Genomic DNA, 22659 nt, shown 5'->3' with positions numbered 1-22659 from the left:
GAGAGAAGTGAAAGCATAGGGGTCACTGTAAAACATGCAGAAGAAAAGACAGAAAATGGGAATTAAATTAGTTAGGTACTGAAGGAAGAAATGCTTCCCACCAGAATGCAGTTTTGGACCTTTGAAATAAATAATTTTGGGTGATGTAATGAGGATAATAATAAAGAATTGGCAAGAATTCTCTTGTCTTTAATGACCGCCAGATCAGGTACTGAGGGTACATGATGATTACCTGGCACGGGTCAATTTTCACCCCATATTACGGTTATAGTGTGTACCACCACGCTGGGAGCAGCTAGTACTTACTCAGGCTGTTCTTTGCCAACCATCTCATATTATAAGGCCTTTAGAACATTTCTCTAAAGGATATTTTATCTGCAGTCATTAAACCACAGCTAGGTTTTGTTTATTCCAAATTAATCTGGAGCAGCTTCTACTGATAGCAGACCATAGTCCCCAGGGTCTCCAGGTAGAGAGAGCAGAGGATGCAAACCATAGTTGCCTTCATGTACGTTCTTCTGTGTTGAAATGCTGGCCTGAGACACCCCCATCTCCAGATGGATGGACTTTTATTTTTCTTTTATCCTCCAAAAAAGGGAGGGTTAGATGTTTAACCAGGGTTAAACGCACTTGATGCTAGTTTAACTCATCAAAAACAGGCGACATACCAAAATATGCTGTAGCCTAGATAACCCCTTTTAAGATTTCTGTAGATTTTTTATGTGGGTGTATGATTTTTAATTGCCATAGAGTACTAGACGGTGGCTGCATGTTGGCTGTAGTGGGTCCTGTGCTCCTGGGTCAAATAGCTGACTGGAAACAGATTAATACAAAGGATTTTGAGATCATCTGGAGCGGTGTTTCACCTGTAAACAAATCGACCTTTATTGCTAGATGTTTCTAGATTTACCAAGACTAGAAAAAGATTAAAAGATGCTGCAAATTTTAACTTCACTAAAAGACATTCTAATGCAATTCTCTTAAAAATCTCCAGTTTCAGCATCTTTAACTGTGGTGAAGTGATGTCAAATTAAGCAGGAAAGAAAAGACGAGAAATAATTCCTGATAAAATGTTGCATGATTCTTAGAAGTATCAGTTACTGGTTTTATCTTCCCTACAGTTGGAATTAAGTATTTTTATATCATTTTGCGTTACAGTTTGAAATGCCGTGATGTGGAAAGTAATGCATTTACTTACCAGTACTTCAATATGAGCTTTTTTTTTTTGCTGACTTTCTTGTTAATTAGTCTGGTTTAATTTAGTTGGAATTTGATTGATACATAAAAAGGCAGTTTTGACCCACTTTTCCACTGTTCCTTTGTACTGAAGTATTATGAACTGGAAAGCAATATGTTTATGTTTATTATCATATCAATAAGGATCTAAAATAGTTGGCTTTTTTGCTGAATAATCTGACAAAAAAGGCAGTAATTACTTAGTTTGATTATGTCTGTTATTTTAGTAATAAAGTATTGTCACAGGAAGATGACCAAATTTGCATTCATTAACAGTTTCATTAATGACACTATATTTCAGGTGGCAGCCTCATGGTCTTGGATCCTGAGGCATGTTCTGGCCCTTAGTCATGTGTATATGGTTGTACTGCATCAACGATTCAATTTAACAGGATTTCGGTCAGTAAGGTAAAACGATGCAAACCTCTAGATAATGCTGTCCCAGTGCTCTGAGCAAGTAGGTCTGGGGACATACTAGGTATGTAGAATAGCTTGAATATTCTTACACCACAGACACTGAAGTTGACAGATCTCCGATTGGCATCCTGGAGCACCACTTGCCCTCTAGTCCCAGATGATACTTGTTTCAGCGTCTGAAAATGTGAAAATTTGGTGCAGTCTGTAACAATAGTAAAATAATTTATCAGTATGAGAAGTACGTGAGCTTATTTCACAGTTGGATTTCTCCCTGGTCGGTTATGACTAAATTATAATGTCATGTATAAAACCGGACAGACTGGGCAGAATTGATGGAGACTGTAACCCCACTGAAGTCCCTGAGCTGTCTGGAAGATCTGTAATGCTAAATACATTCTCCTAGTTTGGGTGGGACAGGAAGACTCTCATAGTTTTACCAACCTGGGCCTCTCAGGTCAGGAACCCTGCAGTCCTGAGGTTGGTTAATCCCTCTCCCCATTCTGTTGACCTCAGTCAAAGAGCATGGGCATGTTAAGACATTTGTCTGTTGTAGGTTTGTTTAATTGAGGTTTTGTTATGCCATCCTTTTGACTATTGGAAAAAAAGAATCTTCTCAAAGATCAATTTCCCACAATTTTTCTCAAGAGTTAGTGAGAGGTGATGATTTTGTCAATGATGTTTTGATCCGATGACCAAACAGGTCCTAAATCAGTCTCCAGTTGTGCAAATGGAAATGTGCCAAAGCGTTACTCCACCAGTTATCTCTGTTTTACAGGCCTAAAAGTTTCTGCCATTTGCCAGTGCATCAAAAGTGTGCGGGTTGTTGAAAATGGAATTCACTTTCAAAACTGCTGGCCTTCAGCAAAACGTATTGGAAGAACACTTGTAGATAGAGGGAACGCCAAAAGATGTGTTACTTTTTTGGGTTAGAGATCTAGATCGCTTCCTGGCAGCGAGCCAGCCGTTAGTACATTTGTTTTATCACGGTGTGTGAATATCTAATAATTTTAGGTACATGAAAAGCTTCAGTTTGTCTAATGTTAGTGTTTTCATGGGCTGCACTGCATTTACTGTTTTGTAATTGAAAAAGTAAAGCATTTCTCTTTTCAATTTACCAGTAAAGATTTTATTTTGACAATAATTTTTTTCTAGAATTGATTTGTTGGTTGGGTTTTTTTAATTCTGGGAAAAAAAAATATTTTTAATTACATCTTGGTTTTAATAAGCCTATTGCTTAATTATTTTAGGCAAGCTAGACTTGCAGATAGCTCAGAGCACTCTAAATATGATTCATTTTAATTAAACAATAGGCATTTTCTGGTTTATACCCTGATCCTGTTTTTCCCTTTGTTTGATCTCAGGCTTTGTCAACACTGTTGGGTTTTCATTTGATTTTGCATTTTTTCTACTGGAAACTGCTTCAAAGTAGATGATGCAATACAAGCCTTTGCAAAATACGCAGATAGCTAGAAAGTCCAACAACTCAATAGCTTGCTTGCAACCATAATAGATACATTTTAACACCTTTTATTGATGTTGTTATAATTACCTATGAAATGTATTAATCACGTCTTTTACACATTTAAAATACCTATAAACCATATGGTAAGATTTAATTAATTATAAATGTTCCATCTAATATAAAGTGCAGCCAGATATTACTTACGGATTTTCCAAACCAAGTTAATAAGCCTCAGGGAGGTCAGCTGTGCTGACGCTGATGAAGCACATCCTCCTTACGAATATGCTTCAAACGCCACCACACTGGCTCAGGTACCTCAGTATACTTTGGAAGATGGAAAGATGGTTACTTCCAAATGTAAACCGATTAAACTCTCTATTTATGACTCTTTTTCTCCCCCAATTAAGATGCTTCTGTCTGTCGTTCTAAGAAGGTGACTTGTTATCTCTTGTCATTTGCATCTGTTAGTTTCATTATTGGATCACCTTTGCCCAAAGGAAATGTGTCGCAGCTAGAGTGTTGAGTGTTGCAACACCTTTTTTTAAGAAAATACAAAATGCAATTCAAAATAATTAAGAAAAACAATTTGAAGTTGTGCTTATTTCTAGAGTATGTTTCTTTGTAAAGAGCAGTGCAGCTGTGGAATGACTCCAGACTCCTGCTTTCAGGCATTTAAAATGCAGTCTCCACGTGGCCTTGAGGATTAAGTGAGCTTGCTATTAAGGGAAAGGAGCAGCATAACTACAGAGCCATGATGGACTCCCACTGCCGTGGTCTGCCGTTAGTGAACGTGGTCTTGGAGGGTCAGCAAAGTTAAGGGTGAAGGATAAGATCACTGAACTCATCAAACTCCAGGGCTGCCTTCTGCTGCCATTGTTTAGCAACTTAATTATTCTCTGAAATACAGATTTAGACAAATTGCTTTTTAAAAAAATACCATTGTACACTGTATTATTTATAATATAAATCGCTATAAATAATTAACGACAGTGCAGCTTACTGAAGCATATACCTTTTATGGGCCAACTTTTATTTTGGCAATGCAATTAAATCTAAGGTGGTGCATTCACCAGGTGTGTCTTAGCCGTGCCTGCCTAAAAGTCTTCCCAGGCTTGCCCTGCAGCCAGTGCTGTGATTTCAAGCTTGCATTCTCCTTCATCAGCACTGTAGCACATGTGGAGCTTCACATGGAGAACTGCTCACAATGAGCTGTTAGATACAGCACGGGAATGCCAGAACAGCAAGGAACCTGTTTTTTCAAGTGAGCATCCTGCTTATCCTGTGCTTGGGACAAGTTTTGAGAAGAAAGGCGGTGATCCCAATTCCCACCTAACACAGCGGACTTCCCCATCTACTTTTAGTAATATGTGTTTAACTAGAGAGAACTGAATCAGGGAGGTGGTGGAGTCACCATCCCTGGAGGTGTTCAAGGAACGTGTGGACGTGGCACTGCGGGACATGGTTTAGTGGGCATGGTGGGGTTGGGGTGATGGTTGGGCTTGATGATCTTACAGGTCTTTTCCAACCTTAGTGATTCTGTGAATCTCAGTTGGGACAAGTGATGGAAATCCATTGATACTAATTTGCCTCAAGTATGTTAAAAATAAAAAGAGCAGCAGGGTGTGTATTTAATGAATTCTGTGCTGAGTAAAGCAGCAGGTTAATAATGAAGTACATGCCAGTGAGAAGGCAAAATCCTCATGACTCTTCTGAGGAAGGGAAGATAGCAATGTTAAGCTTCGTGATGTTTGCTGCCTCCTCAGCTGCTACTTACTCTGACAACTGTGTAAGACTCCAGCTAATGCGGTTAGAGGTTCGCCTGGAGCGTTAATGTTGTTTGCTGTTCTGTTGATTCTGTGTAGCTAGATGTGGGTGTTTGGGGTATTTCCAAAATACCTTCTAGCTGTGGTGCTTAGGGAACCGACAGAACAGCCTCAATGTGATTCATTTGGTGCCTTTGAAATGGATTGATGTGATTGGAGGTAGAATTAGGCGTATCAAGAAAATGTTGTTTACCTTTTTGTTAATTATTCTGGACATTTTTATATGCAGTTAGTTATATAGCTGCTCCAGGTTATCTTAGGGAAGACTTGGTGGAAGGTCCTGCATCTAAGGATATGACAGATAGGAGGACCAGAAACAGGGCAAGAGGGAGTCAAATTAGTCTTAACCTTTGCATCCTTCCAGTGCTGTTGTCTAGGATGTCATCTGTGCTGCTGGGATGCTGGTGCTCTTCTGTCTATATCAGTAATGCAGGTCTTCTTTTGTCCACATCTTTTATAAGCATCTTTCTGTTTTTGTTACATGCTATCTGTCCATAAGGCATGATTCTCACTGGTGGAGTTTGTGTGGGGTGGAGGGAATTTGCTTTCCTTCAAGTCATTCCATAAAGTATACCTCTGCTATGTCTGCAGGTCACTCCTGCCCAGCTTCGGTGATAAACTGAGACAGAAGTCTGCAACAGTGTGACGTCTCAGTTTGCTTTCTAAACAAATACTGAGTTTATGCTTGCATGGACCAAATCCTGCTTTACAGAGTCAGTTGTGCAAATGAGCTATTGACTTCGGTGCAGCATGTGTTAGGCTTGTATATATGAACCCTGAAAAGTGCAAAATGTGGATTGCTTATGAAAAATCCCATTGCATCATCATAAGAATGATACACAGTTATTTCAAAGTTACCGTGCAAGACTGCATGAGGTAAACAACCTAATACAGTTGAAAATTATTCTCGTTTCAATTGGTGCAGCTGAAAAAGATGGAGTTAATGTGGGATTTCTCTCTCTCACACACACAAACATACATATGCACACATACATATCTTAAACATTGGTTCTACTGGTGTCCAAAGCGGTGAGTAATATACAGATGGGTTCAAATTTGTTGCATATTGTCAGTGTACGGCCACAAAATTTTCAAACATCAGGTTGGTAATTGATGCAGTTTGATGTATCTAAGATAACAGTATGAGTATTAAAGCGTTTTGTCTATAAACCAATGCTGCAACTTTTAAAATATCTTCATAATTTTTTAGAATCACTTTATTAAAGGACGGAGGACTAAGAATAGCCAATGTGACCAAAGTTGATGCTGGAAGCTACACGTGCCTGGCAACAAACCAGTTTGGGACAGCCAGTGGCTCAACAAACTTAATAGTTACAGGTAGGGGAGCTGGAGCGGAGGGTCGTCTGTGAGGTGATGTAAATTGAATTGCAAACTCTGCAACGATGTGGAGTCTGAGTTTGCTTGTGGAAAAAATACTAAATGTGGTGGAAAGTAGAGTGTGAGAAGTTACATATATGATATATAAAGACAAAAGAATATTTGTTACAGATCTTTTATTTGTTGAGAGGAAGGAGACTGAGGGATTTTCTGTCTTTGACAAAGATATTTCTCAGATGTGAGGGAGTTCTGAACACTTTCCTCCCTTCTCTCACTTATCTAAATACTAAATAGTGCAATTATGCTTTTAAGTTCAGTGTTTTTTTTAATTTGTTGAGAAAAAAATAACGTTGCAATCAAAAAAATATTTGAGGTAATTTTATATTGCAGTCCAAAATCTGTTTAGCCCTAAGGAACTATATGCTGTTTGCTTATGGAAAAAGATGTGGTAGAAACTCCAGCTGCAGGAGCGTTCAGGGACTTCACAGGCAGTAAAACGTAAAGTCTTTGAAAAGACAATTGTATACATAATTGCTGTTAAAAGGGTTCTTGCCCCTTCCTCTAAGTCATCTACTACTAGCTGCTGTCTAAGATACTATATTAAAAGGACCAGTAGTCTGTGAAGTTTATCTGAAGAATGTCTTTTCTCATGACGTTCTTTTTTAAAGATCGGAATATCTGAAAGATTTTCCAAACTCGGAATTATGTAATATCCTACTGCATTACATATCCTATACATCTCATAGGTCCAAACAGAATTATTTTGTTCAGTGAATTAACAGCTTCACATTTTCTGTCTGTGCTCCTAGATGATTCATGTCCCTTTATATACAAATGATAGAATTATATACAAAGGATTTCTAAAATTAAATTTTACTTTTGCAGTATTTACAGTACTTGAAATTTTTCTCCATTAATGTGATTCTGGAATAACAAGCAGCTGTTCTTAATGACACTATTTATGTTCTATATGATATATGGACCCAAATATCCAATGCATTCTGCCCTATGTGGGTTTCCTCTAGTTCCCAAATTTTATTAGCTCCTTCTCTCACTCCCACCTCTTAATCTTCCTGGTGGCTGCTACTTCAGCTTCCTGCTCCAAAACATAGTGTTATTGCTGAGAACCACACACGCTCTTGCATGGTAATTTCATTGCCGTGGGTTGCAGTGCATTTAGCTTTGTAAAGTATATTGGCCTGTACACAGCAGGTTAAATTTTACCTTTTCAGTGTCGAGTAGCTCCCACTGGTAAATGAGCAAGGACACAATGCTCCAACAAGAGGGGTCGGGCAGCAGCATTTATAGTCCAGCTGCATAATTTGAAGTGACTGTCATTAATCAGATTTGAAGAATGTGGTAGAATACTAGTAGCAAGCAAAACTCAGCAATCCAGGAATCCATTAACTGGTATTTCTGCTCTCAACAGAGCCAACAAGGATTACTTTGGCACCTTCCAACATGGATGTCACTGTCGGAGAAAGTGTCGTCTTGCCTTGCCAGGTTCAGCATGATCCTATACTGGACATCAGCTTCACCTGGTATTTCAATGGAACGCTCACCGATTTCAAGAAAGACGCTTCTCATTTTGAGAAAGTTGGAGGGGTAAGTTGCAAACACCTTCTCTTCATTTGCCTTATAGATGCATGCAGCACAGACAGGCTTACTTTTTTTTTCAACATGGTAAAAGTAAGATGTTTTTTCTCTTTTGGGCCTGTAGAATTTTCTTCTATGCTGGAGGGAAATCATTCATTGAGCTAGCTTGCTGCCCGTAACCCGTTGTTCAGACGCCTTGTGTTTTAGACCCGAAGTATTGTAGGTTCCTACCTCTGTTTCTGCATCTGGCCCCACCTGATTTTCCCCAAGACGACATGAAACACAGCACTAACAGATTAAGGAACTTGACGCAGATTTTGTGAGCTTCAGCCTAAAGCTGAACAAAAACATCCCATCTTTCCTTATTTTCCCTGCACTTGCATCCCTAGTGTATCCCAAAACATTCTGCCTGAGCATCCCCGCATGAGAAGCCATATATCTCATTAAATGTTTCCTATGCAGGATGCAGAGAATGCTGCTGGGGATGGGGGCGGGCATGATGACATTAATGGTTTTTAGAATTTAGCCTTCTAATCAAAACACAAAAAGTAAAGCAATAAGACAGATGAACGATGTATCAAGAGAATGAAATCAATTACAGCAAAAGGTCTTATTACAGTGCAAGCCATGGCCAAGCGATAACAAAACAAGCAGCTGAGCGTGAGCATGAAACTGGCCATTATAAGCCTTCATAAAGTTTCCTTTCACGTATTCTTGCCAGATCTCCTGCTCTAGAGGAATAGCTATGGGTTAGACACTACTGCCTGTGAGACGGTGACGTTTCAGCACCTAACTTTTTCCTTTTTGCCTGTAAAACCTCAAAAGGTTTAGCATTTAATCAGTAGGCACCAAACACACAGATTGTTCTGCAGTTTGCAATTGATTAAATATAAATGCATGTGGAGATGATGAGATTTCCTTGTAGGAGCCATGAGATATTCATATATCATGTACATTTTCACAGAAATGTTTTGAGAATTACAAACTGACCATCTGTCATGCTGTAATGGGAGTGCTCCGATTTCATAGCCCGTTACCTTCCAGTATTGCTACATGGACTTTATTTATTTAGTAATATTTCCCCCCAGCTGTACTCTGGTTGTATATACAAATAGCAATATTAGAAAGGAAAGGTTAAAAACATACCAAAACCCAAATCTGACAGTTTTACTGGCTCAATTAAGGCTTCATAAGTTGATGGGAAAATGCAATATTTTTTCTCACTAAAAATTCCAGCTTTTTCCTAAAACAAACACCGGCATAATTCCAAATCAAAGCCTTGTTTATGTGCCTTTTTTTTTTCCTCTGAGGAAAAAAGCATCAAAAAGTAGTTTCTCACAAAAAATTCTCGGTCAGTGCTGAAGAAGAATCCAGGGTGAGTATTGGCTAACTCAGAACTCTGAATCTAGAACATTTTACTTGGAAATTTGTCATAAGGGACAGAATTAGGGGTTTTTATGGAAAATAGACATTTAGGGGTTTTTTTTAAAACTCTTATTTGTGTAAAGAGGGATTGAAGCTCATTAGTAGAAAACTTCATAGGTTACCAAGAGATCCACGAAAATACTTTATGGGCTTTGTATCACATTAAGGTCAGTGGAATAATTTCATCTGGAGTTACATGCGGGTTATGTAAGTAAATAAGCATAAATATGTTCTAAGCTTTCCAATAGTTGCAGTGTGTATTTGTTAAATGAAAATATCTGTGCAAAAATAACTTCAGCTTTCTTGGTCGTAAACATGGCAAAAGGAAGATAATTTTTCAGTGGTTAGACTTCTATGTAATGATGTCTTGGAAGTCCCTGTCACGCATGCCTGAGGTCTCCGACATGTAGTAGGTAGTGGAAATGTTATGGGACCACCACCTGGTCTTCCAGATGGTTAGAAAAATATAGGATGTAACACTGTCTTACTGCTCTTTTTTTTGTTAGACAGATGATTAATACAAAGAGTGTGGCAAACCAAGCAGCTTCCAAAATTTTGAACAGATTGCCTCTAAACTGTTTCAGGTATCACCTGCTTATAGAGCCCAGCAGCGGCTGAGATGGTTATGCAGTCAGGAGAAGGAAAAGCAATTTCAGCTGCTGTTCAGACTGCATGGGCTAGTCTTTATTTGTATTCTGTGTAGCATGGCAAAGGAAGGTGATCTTACTGTCACCTGGACTTGTCCGTGCTGACTAAGATTTAATCTGGCTAGGGAAGAATGTGGATACCGCTGCTGGTCTGTAGAGCCGTGGGAGGCGAGCATGCCGTCTACGCTGTAGCTTTTTGCTTCTGCAGGTTTCTGTGTTTTCCCCAGTACTTTGGGATTCTTCCCCAAAACATCCACAAATAATTTAAATGCAGTGTTAATATTTTGGTGGGGTTTATTTCAACTTAAATTATTCTATTTGACAGTCCCCTTTGCCGAGATGTTTTAGACTTAGTTTGCTAAAATAAGTTTGTGTAGCTTATGATTTGCTTGTGAGTATGCATTGTTGGTGGTGGTCATTCCCTGAATACCCACTCCAGTCAAGTAGATGGATTTTACATTGCCTTCAACTCAACTTCTAATGCATTGTAGGCAATCAGCACTGAGTTGTCCTGCAAATACTTACATGTGTGCTTTCACAGAAGACCAGGTGTTGTGTTTAGACTGGATATTAGGAAAAATTTCTTTCCTGAGAGAGTGGTGAAGCACTGGAAGAGGCTGCCCAGGGAGGTGGTGGAGTCACCATCACTGGAGGTGTTCAAGGAACGTGTGGACGTGGCACTGCGGGACATGGTTTAGTGGGCATGGTGGGGTTGGGGTGATGGTTGGACTTGATCTTACAGGTCTCTTCCAACCTTAGTGATTCTGTGTGATTCTGTGATGCTGTGATTTTTCACCTGGAATATACAATGTGATCTGTGTTAAAGTAATTCAGCTGACACAGAGAGGAGAATTTTTTGAAGTGACACTGCCTGCCAAAGGTTTAGTATCAAGTTCTCTGCTCAGTGGTGTAGAAAACAAACAGTATACAAGGAGCCCTAATGTGATACGAAATCACAGTTTTCACTTAAGTTTTATGTATGTTTCCCTTGATTCAGGAGATCAGCCACATGCTATGACATGATAGAGACCAAGGGGAAAAAAATGACGAAGATTAAACAGTTAATGAAGAACAAAGAACAGAACTTAGACTTGCAAAATTGGAGAATTTAGCCCGAAATGTACAACCTTTAAATGAAAGCATGCTCACATGCTGTAGAAGGGACTGAATTCAGCTTTGTCGTTTAGATTTGAACTCCTTAAAAATCTGTGATAACTAGACCTATAAATTCTGTCTAGAAGTCAAATTGGTTAATGGCCATAGAAACCACATTTTTCTCTTTTTTAGGGCTTTGAGACAAATGGTTGGTCCCAGGGCACTGACTTTCTACATGGCTCCTAATAGCAGTCAGGAGGTGCATTCCCAGTACGAGCTCACCACGTTGTAGCTTACTTGTCCCGTAAAAAAGGGACACTACCTCATGTTTATTAGGCAGATGCTTAACAGACAACTACCATGGAGCAGCTGATGGGTAGTAACTTGCTATCCTGCAGGGCTGTCTGCCAGTGCAATTTTTGAGCAACTTTATCTTCAACATTTTTGGTTGATTTCTTTTCCATTTACAAATACAATCTTACTATTAAATTGCAAGGTAGTACATTGACGTTAATAAGAACTTTGTATTTCAACAGAGCACATCAGGAGATTTAATGATTAGAAACATCCAGCTAAAACATAGTGGAAAATACGTTTGTATGGTGAAGACGGAAGTGGATAGCGTAGCGTCTGCAGCGGACCTTATCGTACGAGGTAAATTTCAGCTTCGGTTACCATGAATCTTATTTTCTAACCTTTGTGTATTGTAGAGTACAGAAACAACTGATACTGTAGATTGTAAAACCCATCTATGGTTTGGAAACCCATCTATGACTTGACTTAGCTGATTCTGCCTTACAGTTAGGGAGAATTATAGCTCAGTTTTTGGATGAAGCTTAATTTTTCCCAGAGAAATTAAGAGCTGAAAAATATAATAAATCTTGATATCACATCTTTTCTCACTGACAGTCCCTCAAGTCACTGATGAGAGGGAACAAGAGTTACTTCAACCCCCTTTGCTGGTGCAGATGAAACAAAAAATAGCATTTTTGCCAGGATGCCCAGAATCAGGATTTTCCAGAAGGCAGCAGAAAGCTTGCCTGACTGAATTGCTGCTCGGGGTGCTGATCAGGTGTTGTGCTGAAAAATTGCTGCAGTGCATTGTACAGTAAAACAGCTGTAGATAACAAATTGGCAGACTACAGAGATGTATTAGTAGATTAAAAGAGGACATCAAGGACTGAAGTAAAAGACATTGGAAAGATAGAGGGATCATGCTGAACAAAGGTTCTTGAAAAAAACCAAAACCCTGTCATCTGTGCCACAGTTCAGAGTATTTCAGAATTAGATTATCAGAGTGAAGTTTAGTGAATGTAAAACAATAATTACAAATGTTCTTATTCCAAGCTGAATTGTTTTCTTTGTCCCACGGTGCTGATAAAATGGGAATCCATAGTGCTGGGTTAGTGATTTCCAGGGTACTGGCTTTACAAAACACTGTCTCTTTTTCAATCTGATTCTAGGCTCACCTGGGCCCCCTGAACACGTGAAAGTGGATGAAATAACCGATACCACGGCTCAGATCTCCTGGCAAGAAGGCACAGATAATCACAGCCCAGTAACCACTTATACCATACAAGCAAGAACACCTTTCTCAGTCGGCTGGCAGCGAGTTACAACAGGTAAAACACAATTCTTGTTACAGGTTCTGTTGAAACTTTTTTGACCAGGGATACCATGTTCTTAGTTTCTTTTTTCTTTCTTTTTGTTTTTAATAGTTCCAGATGTGATCGATGGAAAAACATTCACAACCACAGTAGTCGATTTAAATCCTTGGGTTGAATATGAATTTCGTGTAGTTGCCAGTAACAAAATAGGAGGTGGAGAACCTAGTTTACCCTCAGAAAAAGTAAGAACTGAAGAGGCAGGTTAGTGGGTTCTTCTCTTTGTTTTTGATTCAAGAATCTTGAATATTAACAAAAAAGGAGCATTCGTATCCTTGGCTCTTTGCAAAGGAGCTTGGAATTGCCATTGAATATAAAAGCCTATAACTAGTTTGTTCATGATTTTTCCATTTAGCTGTGGGACAGTTTGTGTTGCATTACTGAACATCACAGAAGCGTAACATCTAAATACATTTAAACTGTATTTAGTATGCCAAAGTCTGTCAGTTCAGGCAGCGCTGCAGAGTCTGAAGGTATTAATGGATGGAAAGAGGTTAATTTTGACAGGGTTTTTTCATTCCTAGTGTTTGATCAGTGTACACCTTCCGTGTAACAAGCATGTGGCTCAGAAGAGCACATCAATTAAAACCCCAGGAATTTACTTGGAATAAGGCCCTTGCCCAATACATCTGTGTAAGTTAGCCCTATTAAAAAAGTGAAGCATGCCTCCGATTTTTAGAAGTTCATAAACATTAGCATGCAGGGTTCAGTCTACGAGCTAGTGAGGTTCTTCCAGTGCTCAGAAAAACATCTGCCTGCCCTGGTAATGGAAAGCAGCACGGTGAAGGCAGGACGGGGCTGGGGCTTTCCAGGACTGCCCACCCTGCCTCAGAAGCATTTGCCTTGATTTACAAAAGCAGTATGAATGCAACTGCGTTAGCTTCAGAGCATGAGGTTAACGTTTTATGATGTCGTCTCTTGTACCTGCACTGTGTAGACAGCTATACGTTTCCTTTTCACAGTTCCCGAAATTCCCCCATCTGAAGTCAGTGGGGGAGGAGGCAGCAGGTCTGAACTGGTCATAACATGGGATGTAAGTTTTCTGGCAAGCAATTTTCTTCAGAGAATGATTGTTTTCATTCAAACTCTTCTTAAAAGATGAATTTCCCTGGCTGCAGCAGCTTCTCATCTAGGATGTATATGTGCTCGGTAACATTCTGTAATGTGAGCTATGCACGTTTGCCTTCCCTCTTTTGCTTTCGTGTGTTACTGTGCTAGGTGGCAATCAGTAGGAAATTTAGTTCGTTTGTCCGAGATTGCTTCTGTTCTCAAACAAACATTAACGCTAAAAAGGGGGCAGGAGGGCGGGGAAGAGGAAGGGGGTATCGCTCAAAGGCTGAGCCAAAGAATTACACTTTTCAGTGCAAGTTTGCAGTTCTTGCTTTCCTACCATTAACTCTGGATGCGTGCGCTAGCCAATACAAACAATCAAATGCTACGTTATATGTTATGTATCCCGTTTTTAATGAGTTAAAAAACGTTAACATACTAACAAACATTGACTACTCTGTGCAGTTATCTAATCATAATCACATCAGAGGAAGGTATAACCCACTGTACAAAGGTAGTATTGGATTCTATAATAGTTGACTAAGCAATTATTAATCTTTTATGAACTATGGGTTGTGAAATTGGAAAAAAAAAATTGTATTTACTGAAGAGTGTCTTAAAACGGTATACTTACCATTATACTATACTTATATAGTGGAAAACAAGGAATATACCTGAAAGTTGTTCTCTTCTTGAAGTGCAAACCTTAAAATAGGTTCAAAGGAATGCATTTTGCTCTGCTGTACCAGAGTTAATTTGCTGATGGAATGATCCCAAATTCAGTACCAGAATGTGGTTGCCATCATGTATGTTAGTCTGTTAGTACTTTCTTCCTGCAAAACGCGTCCAGTGCGGTACGTAGCATCACGGACTTCTGTCATCTGTTGCTTTTCTCATAGCCCATCCCTGAAGAATTACAAAACGGAGAAGGATTTGGCTATGTTGTCGCTTTCCGCCCCTTTGGCACCACAACATGGATACAGACTGTGGTCACCTCTCCTGACACACCAAGATACGTCTTTAGGAATGAAAGCATCTTGCCCTTTTCGCCATACGAAGTCAAAGTTGGTGTCTATAACAATAAAGGCGAAGGGCCATTTAGTTCAGTAACCACAGTTTTTTCAGCTGAAGAAGGTATGTGATCGAGTTATCTCCAGACTGATTGAGTTACCTCCAGATATTAAACGTGAGATGTTTTGTCACAGAATATAGCCACAGTTAATAGACAGGAGATCACGTTCAATACGGGCGTGTTTATTTCCACACTCACCAATGCTGCTGCTCTCTCATTTATTGATTTCCCAATACAGAGCCTAGCGTAGCACCCTCCGGGGTATCTGCGACGAGTCTGTCATCCTCCGTCATCGAGGTCTCCTGGACGGCAATTCCCTGGAAGATGAGTAGTGGAAGGTTACTGGGTTACGAGGTACGTACATTTAAAATACACTCCCATGTATCGGTATTGCAAAGGGCCGTAACCGAGAAGGGTTGTGCAGGCTGCTGGACAGCAGCGTGGCTCAGCATTTGACCCAATGCATCCTTTACTTCTGCAGGACCCCAGAGCATGGGGAATGTTGTCATCATCGTTCTTTTCCTGGGGCAATTGATAGCTGTGGCTTTTGGCACTAGGTCTGGGCCAGTATCGAGGGTTTTGTGAATGGAGGCCAGGCTGTGGGGAGGACGTTCTGCAAGACCCTCTGCTGATGGACTGCAGGACTCGGGGCTTCAAGACCCAAGGGATCTCTCCAGCCCAGTCCTTCTCCCCAGAAATTTTCGAACTATTCAGAAATCAAGATTATGTTAAACTGGATTTTTTCATAAAAATATTTGAAAATCAAAGCAAACAGCTATAGACTCTAGAAATACCTAATTTACAAAAGATTACTGCATATCTTGCTTTCTTTCTGCCCCACCTACACCAAAAAGCAGGATATTTTCTTCTAAGTATCTTTGAAAATGAAGAACAGAATGAAATTGTGTTTTGCTTCCTGTGCTGATAGTCATGTGTCTGTCTAACAGTATTTTCAAACTGACATATTTTTCAGAATTACATTTACTTTCAAGGAAACTATTTTGTAAGATACAGTCTTATGAGTTTAACTTGTTTACTTTTTAGATGAAGTAATGGTTTTCCTCTGCTCATTTTTTAATTCAAGCAAGATCTAATATTTCAGTTTCCTTATTCCTACAGTCACACTAAAAAGAGCAGCAAGCGTGAAAAGCAGATGGATAAGAATTTTTTTTTTTACATAGTAAACATATTTTTGAAACTTTAATGTATTTCTGCCTTTTTCAGCTGAGAAAAAAAAAATGCACTTAAAGGAGTCAAATGCAATGCTGTGGGTGAACAGTCCATTCCATGTAAGATTTTAAATAGTTTTGGTTTATATCTACTAGGTTAGGTACTGGAATAATGGTGGAAAAGAAGAATCTTCAAACAGAGTAAAAGCTGCAGGGAATGAGACATCAATAAAAATAACAGGTTTGAAGAGCAACTTAGCATACTACACAGCTGTCCGTGCCTATAACAGTGCTGGAGCAGGTCCCTTTAGTGCCACAGTAAATGCTACCACAAAAAAGACACGTAAGTATCTTGAATTTAAAGTGGGGAGAGACATAATGGTGTGTCTTGCAGGGAAGTGAAAAATAGGTGCAATATTGGGAATCACAATATGTGTGTGTAAGTAAGTAAGTGACCTAAATTTTCATACAGACTGGAGGAGCTACACAATTAAATCGAGCATAGATCTTCCATTTTCTACCCTCTGCTACTTTAGCAGGATGAGTAAGTAAAACAACTCTCAACTATGCCTGTGGAGCTGAAGTAAGATACATAATTCCTGCATAAAGCCTCTATTATTCTTCTAGTGACTGGGAGAACTTTAAAAGATAAATTTCTGTTACTTGGAAGTTAAAAAACAGCAACTTGTTGAATTTTTCAGGGGTTTATAACATATTTATTAGAAGTTCTCTAGGGCATGGCTTTTGAAGTGCAATGATGATCCTCATACAATTCATACAAAACAATCCTTCATGTCCATTGTTTCCCCTTGAACAAATTGCACAAGAGGCCACTTTACTATTAAAAAGGAGAAATTAAGCTGGAGAACAGATTGTCAAAGGCTGCACAAATTTTTCTACAAATGGAAATATTTTTAGTATGCTCTTCCATTGTGATACAACTTAGAATCAGGGTCATCAATCTTGAAGTATTTCTGTCAGACTCACAAGAATGTGCAATTAAATCTGTCTGAAAGGTCAAATTCCCTGGAATAGTCATTAACATCCTTCTACCAAAAGTAGTTGCATCATCTATATTATGAAATAAGCTAGTTTATCAGAAATGATCATATGCAAAACCGAGTGTCACTCTGTCACCGAGGACTAAACCAACTCAGATTAACTTACATTTGCTAGAGTTTAAATATATTATATGCATCGTTAGTTACCACGAATTGGCTGGTATGAAGGAACTCGCTGCCTGTAGAAGGTATCTGACATGTGAGGAATGGTTTTCTCTAATTAATCATCTTTCTTTGTGGCTACTGGCTGCTCACTAGAGGTTGTGCCAGCCTGGTCAGCTCAGTGATTTTTCAGTCCTTTTTTAGTGACCACCTGCCTTTGGGCTGTGTGAATGAGAACTGGACAAGCACCTGATCCCCCTGATTTGAAGAGGATCTGGATCAGGCCCTTACTCAAGATGGCTGCTATTTGGAATAATTAAAAAGATAAATTAGTTCCATTATGTCCATGTATCTTGGTGGTGAATTAAGGAGAGCAAAAACGTTGCAGTGCAGTATAACGTCAATCTGAAGGATTTTGCTAACTACTAGTTGAATTGACTAAGACAAATAATTCTCTGCACTGCTGCAGTAGAAACTGATTGTTCATTCAAATGTGTGATTTTTAATCAATCCCAATTTCTACCTTAACTTGAATATTTGTGATTGATGTGTTTTTCACTGTGAAGGATTTCTGTGCACATTGCATTTACATTCACCCACATGACCTACAAGATACTTCTCAGTAACTATTAGCTATATCAAGAAACACAAATACTTAAGTTCATTTGGCAGTATATTTCAAGATTTTGTAGCCCAAAATAACAAGTGTAGTCTCATTTTACAAAATATTGCTATATAAAAATGGCAAGTAACTGGGGAAGACTTGCCTGAGTTTATAAGGCATGTTACAATTATTTCATATTTAGAAAGTCTTAAAATGCAAACAAATGTTCTGTCCGTCAGGTCTCATTTAGAGAAATACTAGTATATATGATCAACTTTGAGGAGTCTCAGAGGAACCTGTGTAGCTACTTGCATGCTTAGCACTGGACATGTACTTACATGATGTGGTGGTTCAGGATCTGACCTATTACAAATTAAGTTCTGCAGTTCTGAACACTGAAGATTACTGGAGATTTTGGTGTCTGAAGCGAATTGGAGCCTTCTGAATCACTTCCATAAGTCAAGTGGTAGATAGAAGCTTACAGTTTTTACATCTAAATACTCTTCATTTTTTCAGATGTCATATTAATATTTTGTTGTGGATTTAAAAGAATGACTCATTTCTTTTGAAATTCAGCTTTAATATCTCAGTGTGAAAACTGTTCACCTATGCTGTAACACTTAATTCTCAGGAGTAAAACAATCTCCTCTTACATTTACAAAAAGCAGCTATTAGTGCACCAGGTTAAATCCTATTTAGTATATAGAACAAGGCAAATACTGCAAAAAAAATACCTGTGAGTGGTTGTTTAACTTTAGAAGAATTCTTTTAAGTCTGGCTCTTACATTTTTGTGTCTGTTTTGTGTTAGGAAGTATAATCAGGCAGGTTTTGATTTGGCTGCTCATGGAAAGAAGTTAGGGAGCTACCTGTGTGAAAGAGTGTAAGAATAAAAGAGGAGGAAGAAAAGAGGAAAAAACCCTACAAGCACATGCATAGGAGTGTTTAAAACCACTGTCAGTGTTTAATACTGGAACCTTCATCATCAAAGCGTAGCACAGTCCACCTAAGCAGCAGTTGCCTCCACTAGGTGACAGCAACAGTAAATTGTTTTCCTTAACACATTTAGAAAAGATTTTAGTCGTTGATTATGTCACTGCATGACCCATTTTCTGGGAAGCCAACTTGAGGCATCTTAAGAGGTTTGTACTTACCTTCGCCTTCCCTGAAAGCTTGGCAGTTTCAAGATATATTAAAGCGTACAGCCAAAAGCATACTACTCCTTTTGAAAATAACAGTCTCAGATTGTTAATGAGCAAAAAACCCCAATAGATTTCCTTGGCTGAAGCCCACTATTGTTCCAACTGCAGACACTGAAACGGCACAGGCTGCACTTCAAAATCGTGCCTCGAGTTAAAAGAAGAACAAAAAAATCTGTCAAATATTTTTACTTTACAAACACATTAAAGTAAATCAGCATAGCGTGTAGGTTTGAATATTCACCAAGACTAAATTTGTCTAACACATAATCTGTTGTGAAGTATTTGCTTATTTTTGGCAATGTACTAGAACTAGAAATTGTCTGTTACCATCACTGGTTTCATTAGAGTTTGTTCTAATTGATCACCCATGTCCTAAGACATACGCTTTTGTTTGGCTGTATTTAATGAAGGACCATCAACAGATAATGCAACTTCAGAAATAACATTTATGGGCCATTCTGTTTTTCCTTCCTTCTGTTTTTTCCAATTTAGTCTCTGAACCATAGAGTGTACAAACGAGGCTGCATTTGAGTTGCTTTTGCATCCGACATGTAATGACAGTCAATTACCTGAACTATTACTTCCTACCGTAGAATAAATCACTAATGCCAATTAAATTAAAGTCATGCTTTTATTATGTATTTGAAGCACCCAGTCAACCGCCAGGAAATGTTATGTGGAATGTCACCGACTCCAGAGTAATCCTCAGCTGGGAGGAAGTAAGAGCTATGGAGAACGAGTCCGAGGTGACTGGGTATAAGGTGAGTGAAAACAGACCAGAAAAATACCTGAACACAATCCACAGTTTGTTTTTTCTTGTCTATTTGCAAGGCAGTAAGTTCAGAGGATACACAGTACCACATCTAAACCATTTCAGTAGCGTCTCCTTTTTATAGATTTAAATCCTGTTCTAACAATGTCTCATAAACCACGGTCCTTTTACCACTAATGCCTCCTCCTCATGCAAAGAAAGCCGGAGCTGCAGGCATTGCTGCCAGCTCTCGGGATCCCACTTAACCCAAATGTGTAACACTTGGATGTTATAACATGTGTAACACTTACCACATGTATAACACTTATAAATATATAACACTTATCCAAATGCATAACGTATAATCCAAGATTTAGCTGATGGATATAGTTTCCATTGCTGGCCAGGTATATTTATTGGTACCACATACTGTTAAACCTTCTTCTTCTTACCTACTGTGGGACATGCTCATTGTCCTGATAGAAATTACATTGCTACATCTACTCTAAATCTGATCAGTGCACAAATACACAGGTATTTAAAATATGTCAGATATCATAAATACATTTAGGAGAATAGCTGAGGATGTTCTTGATGAGCTGCGTACAGCTGGATTCCACATCCTGCATAAAAGATTTATTCTGAAGATCTGACTGTGCAGTGTTCTGAGTTGTACTGGCAAGAAATACATGTTTACAGCTTAGATAAGCCACTTAGTTTCATAGATGGCAGCCGACCTAAAAACATACCGTGTAGAGTTTCAAGTTGCGTACTCCATCTCAACGATTTCAGGTGCCCCTATGAATAAAAAACATTGTTAGGTACGCAAAGATAAGCTGAATTTTGATAATGCTGGTTAATTTTACTGAAATAAAGCACTTAGGGGGTCGATTTTATCCCAAAAGGCAAGGGCAGTGCAGTTAACTAAAGTTGGGTTTGCCAGGAAGAGAAGAGCCAGCAAATGACATTGAAAACACAGGAACAGGCGTAGCACGGTCACTGTGGAAGTGAGCCGTGCGGCTGTGGCCCTCCGAGAGCGTTCTGTAGCAAGGCACAGCATTCGGGAGCATGTCTCGAGGGTGGCAGCATGTGTGTAATTCCAGTGGCCTTGCGGGTTTTTTTGCATTTCATCATTATTGCCGTTATTCTGGGGGGAGTTGGGATTGTTGGTTTTTGCACTGGGAAACTCCCAAGCTTACCTGCTTGTCAAATTTGTGAAACTCTGCCAGGTGAATGCACTGGGTCCACACGTTTTTTTAAACTCTGCCAGGCCATCCCTCTCCATGCCTAGCCTTGCCACTGGCGCTAGGGACCCTTCGGGCTCATCAAGCCTTCAGGACAGAAGAGAGGCTCATGTTACGCTTAAATCCCTCCCTCCTGCCTGAGCGTACTGAGCAGCAGGCTGTGACATTCAGATGTAGCTCCCATTCTTCAAATCACAGAACACCGAATGCAGTTAAGTTTCATGACAGAATAATCACTCAGCACTTGCAGAACATCTTCCAACATAGTCTGTAATTTTGGCTAGCTCCCGCCTTCCCAAACTATGCTTTGGCATAAGAAGCTGATCTAGATAATGATAGATTCCAAATGGTGGGATAATCTATAGAACAATATATTATTAAGAAACTCAGTAGAATATATTATTCATTTGTTATCATTATACATTGTGTCATTTTCGATTAAAGCTGGAATAAAAGAGCTTGATTGATGTTACCCTTCTTTCTTTAAATGTAATTCTGTCCTAGAATATTAACCAAAAATCAGATCTTTTCTCTCAGCCCGTCTTTTTAAAGACTGAAACCTTGTTTCTACAAAACACAAATAAAAATCGCAGGACAGGTCCTCGTGGAAGAAATGACGTGCTACAGCTCTTCGCCTGTGTTGCAGGTTTTGTACAGGACCAGCAGTCAGAGCAGTATGAACGTGCTGAACACGGACAAGACAACAGCTGAACTCTTGCTGCAGCTCAACGAAGATTACATTATAGAAGTAAAAACCACTACTGATGGCGGAGATGGCCCTAGCAGCGACCAGATCCTGATTCCCAGACTAGCTAGTAGGTTGAAGCTGAATCACTATTATTTTGTCACACGCTTATATGGGGTCCCCAACCGATACCAGAACCCCCTTTATACCAGCCGCGGTATAGAGACGCATGTCTCGGCCTTGGTGTAGTGAGTCATTACTGCCTTTGCAGTCGACACCCAGCAGTTGTCACAGCTTGTCTTTGCAGGAATTGAGTCCTTATTGATGGGGAGAAAAAGCAAATTAATGCTTGTATGTTGTAGGGTAATAAGGTAATAAAAAGAAAAGCAATTAACAGTCTTCATGCCCCACGCACAACAAACTTCATTCTATTGAACTGGTAAATTACCGTGTAAATTGGTATTAAAGACATTAGATTTTTTTTTACTTCTCTCCCTTTTTTTAGTATTACCTTGAAAGTAAAGACCATTTGTACAGTGTCAGCATTTTGCAGTACATTTCTGTAGTTTAAAAATATTTAGCGTTTATAATTTTAATTGCTTGTCAGAAATAAAAATGTACAATACTTTTTGCTCAGCATCTAGGAAGAGTAGTACTTTGACAGAGCAGATACTTATGCTTTCATTTAATCCTGACCTTTTTCATTTGTCACAGGTATGGATGCAAGAGGTTCTGGTCCATCAGTCTTGAACATCTTCAGTGTATCCAGCTTCTTACCAACAATATTTTTGTTGACTCTTAATTCAGTGTTGTGATGATACGTTTTCATTTGCTGGGGGAAAAAAAAAAGAATTGGTTACTACAGAAAAGTGCTTTTTTAAAAAAAAACTGCAGTGGTTAATGCATGTTTTTCTTCTATCCTGACGTGTTTTTACATTCTTTATATTTCACTGTAGGTTGAAGTAAAAATATTGTGTAAAGTTTAGCAAATCCTTTAAAAAGGAGTCTAAAATGCCTT

The 22659-nt window shown here is 39.0% G+C and overlaps 1 protein-coding gene across 1 annotated transcript in view; it reads left to right on the top strand.

Annotated features, from left to right (window-relative positions):
- Positions 1–22456, top strand: part of LOC104254057 (contactin-3) — a 55640-nt gene extending 33184 nt beyond the window's left edge. The window contains exons 9-20 of the mRNA XM_059823493.1: positions 6149–6276; positions 7706–7881; positions 11576–11693; positions 12503–12661; positions 12758–12907; positions 13666–13736; positions 14653–14887; positions 15064–15179; positions 16151–16337; positions 19610–19722; positions 21603–21771; positions 22356–22456. Coding sequence (XP_059679476.1) covers positions 6149–6276; positions 7706–7881; positions 11576–11693; positions 12503–12661; positions 12758–12907; positions 13666–13736; positions 14653–14887; positions 15064–15179; positions 16151–16337; positions 19610–19722; positions 21603–21771; positions 22356–22456 — 1723 coding nt within the window. The remainder of the gene's footprint in view (positions 1–6148; positions 6277–7705; positions 7882–11575; positions 11694–12502; positions 12662–12757; positions 12908–13665; positions 13737–14652; positions 14888–15063; positions 15180–16150; positions 16338–19609; positions 19723–21602; positions 21772–22355) is intronic.
- The last annotated feature ends 203 nt before the right edge of the window (positions 22457–22659 follow it).

The sequence above is a fragment of the Gavia stellata genome, chromosome 12 (assembly GCF_030936135.1).
Source record: "Gavia stellata isolate bGavSte3 chromosome 12, bGavSte3.hap2, whole genome shotgun sequence".
Classification (NCBI taxonomy): Eukaryota; Metazoa; Chordata; class Aves; order Gaviiformes; family Gaviidae; genus Gavia; species Gavia stellata.
The sequence above is the reverse complement of the archived record's forward strand: the minus strand, read 5'-3'. Positions and strand labels throughout refer to the sequence as shown.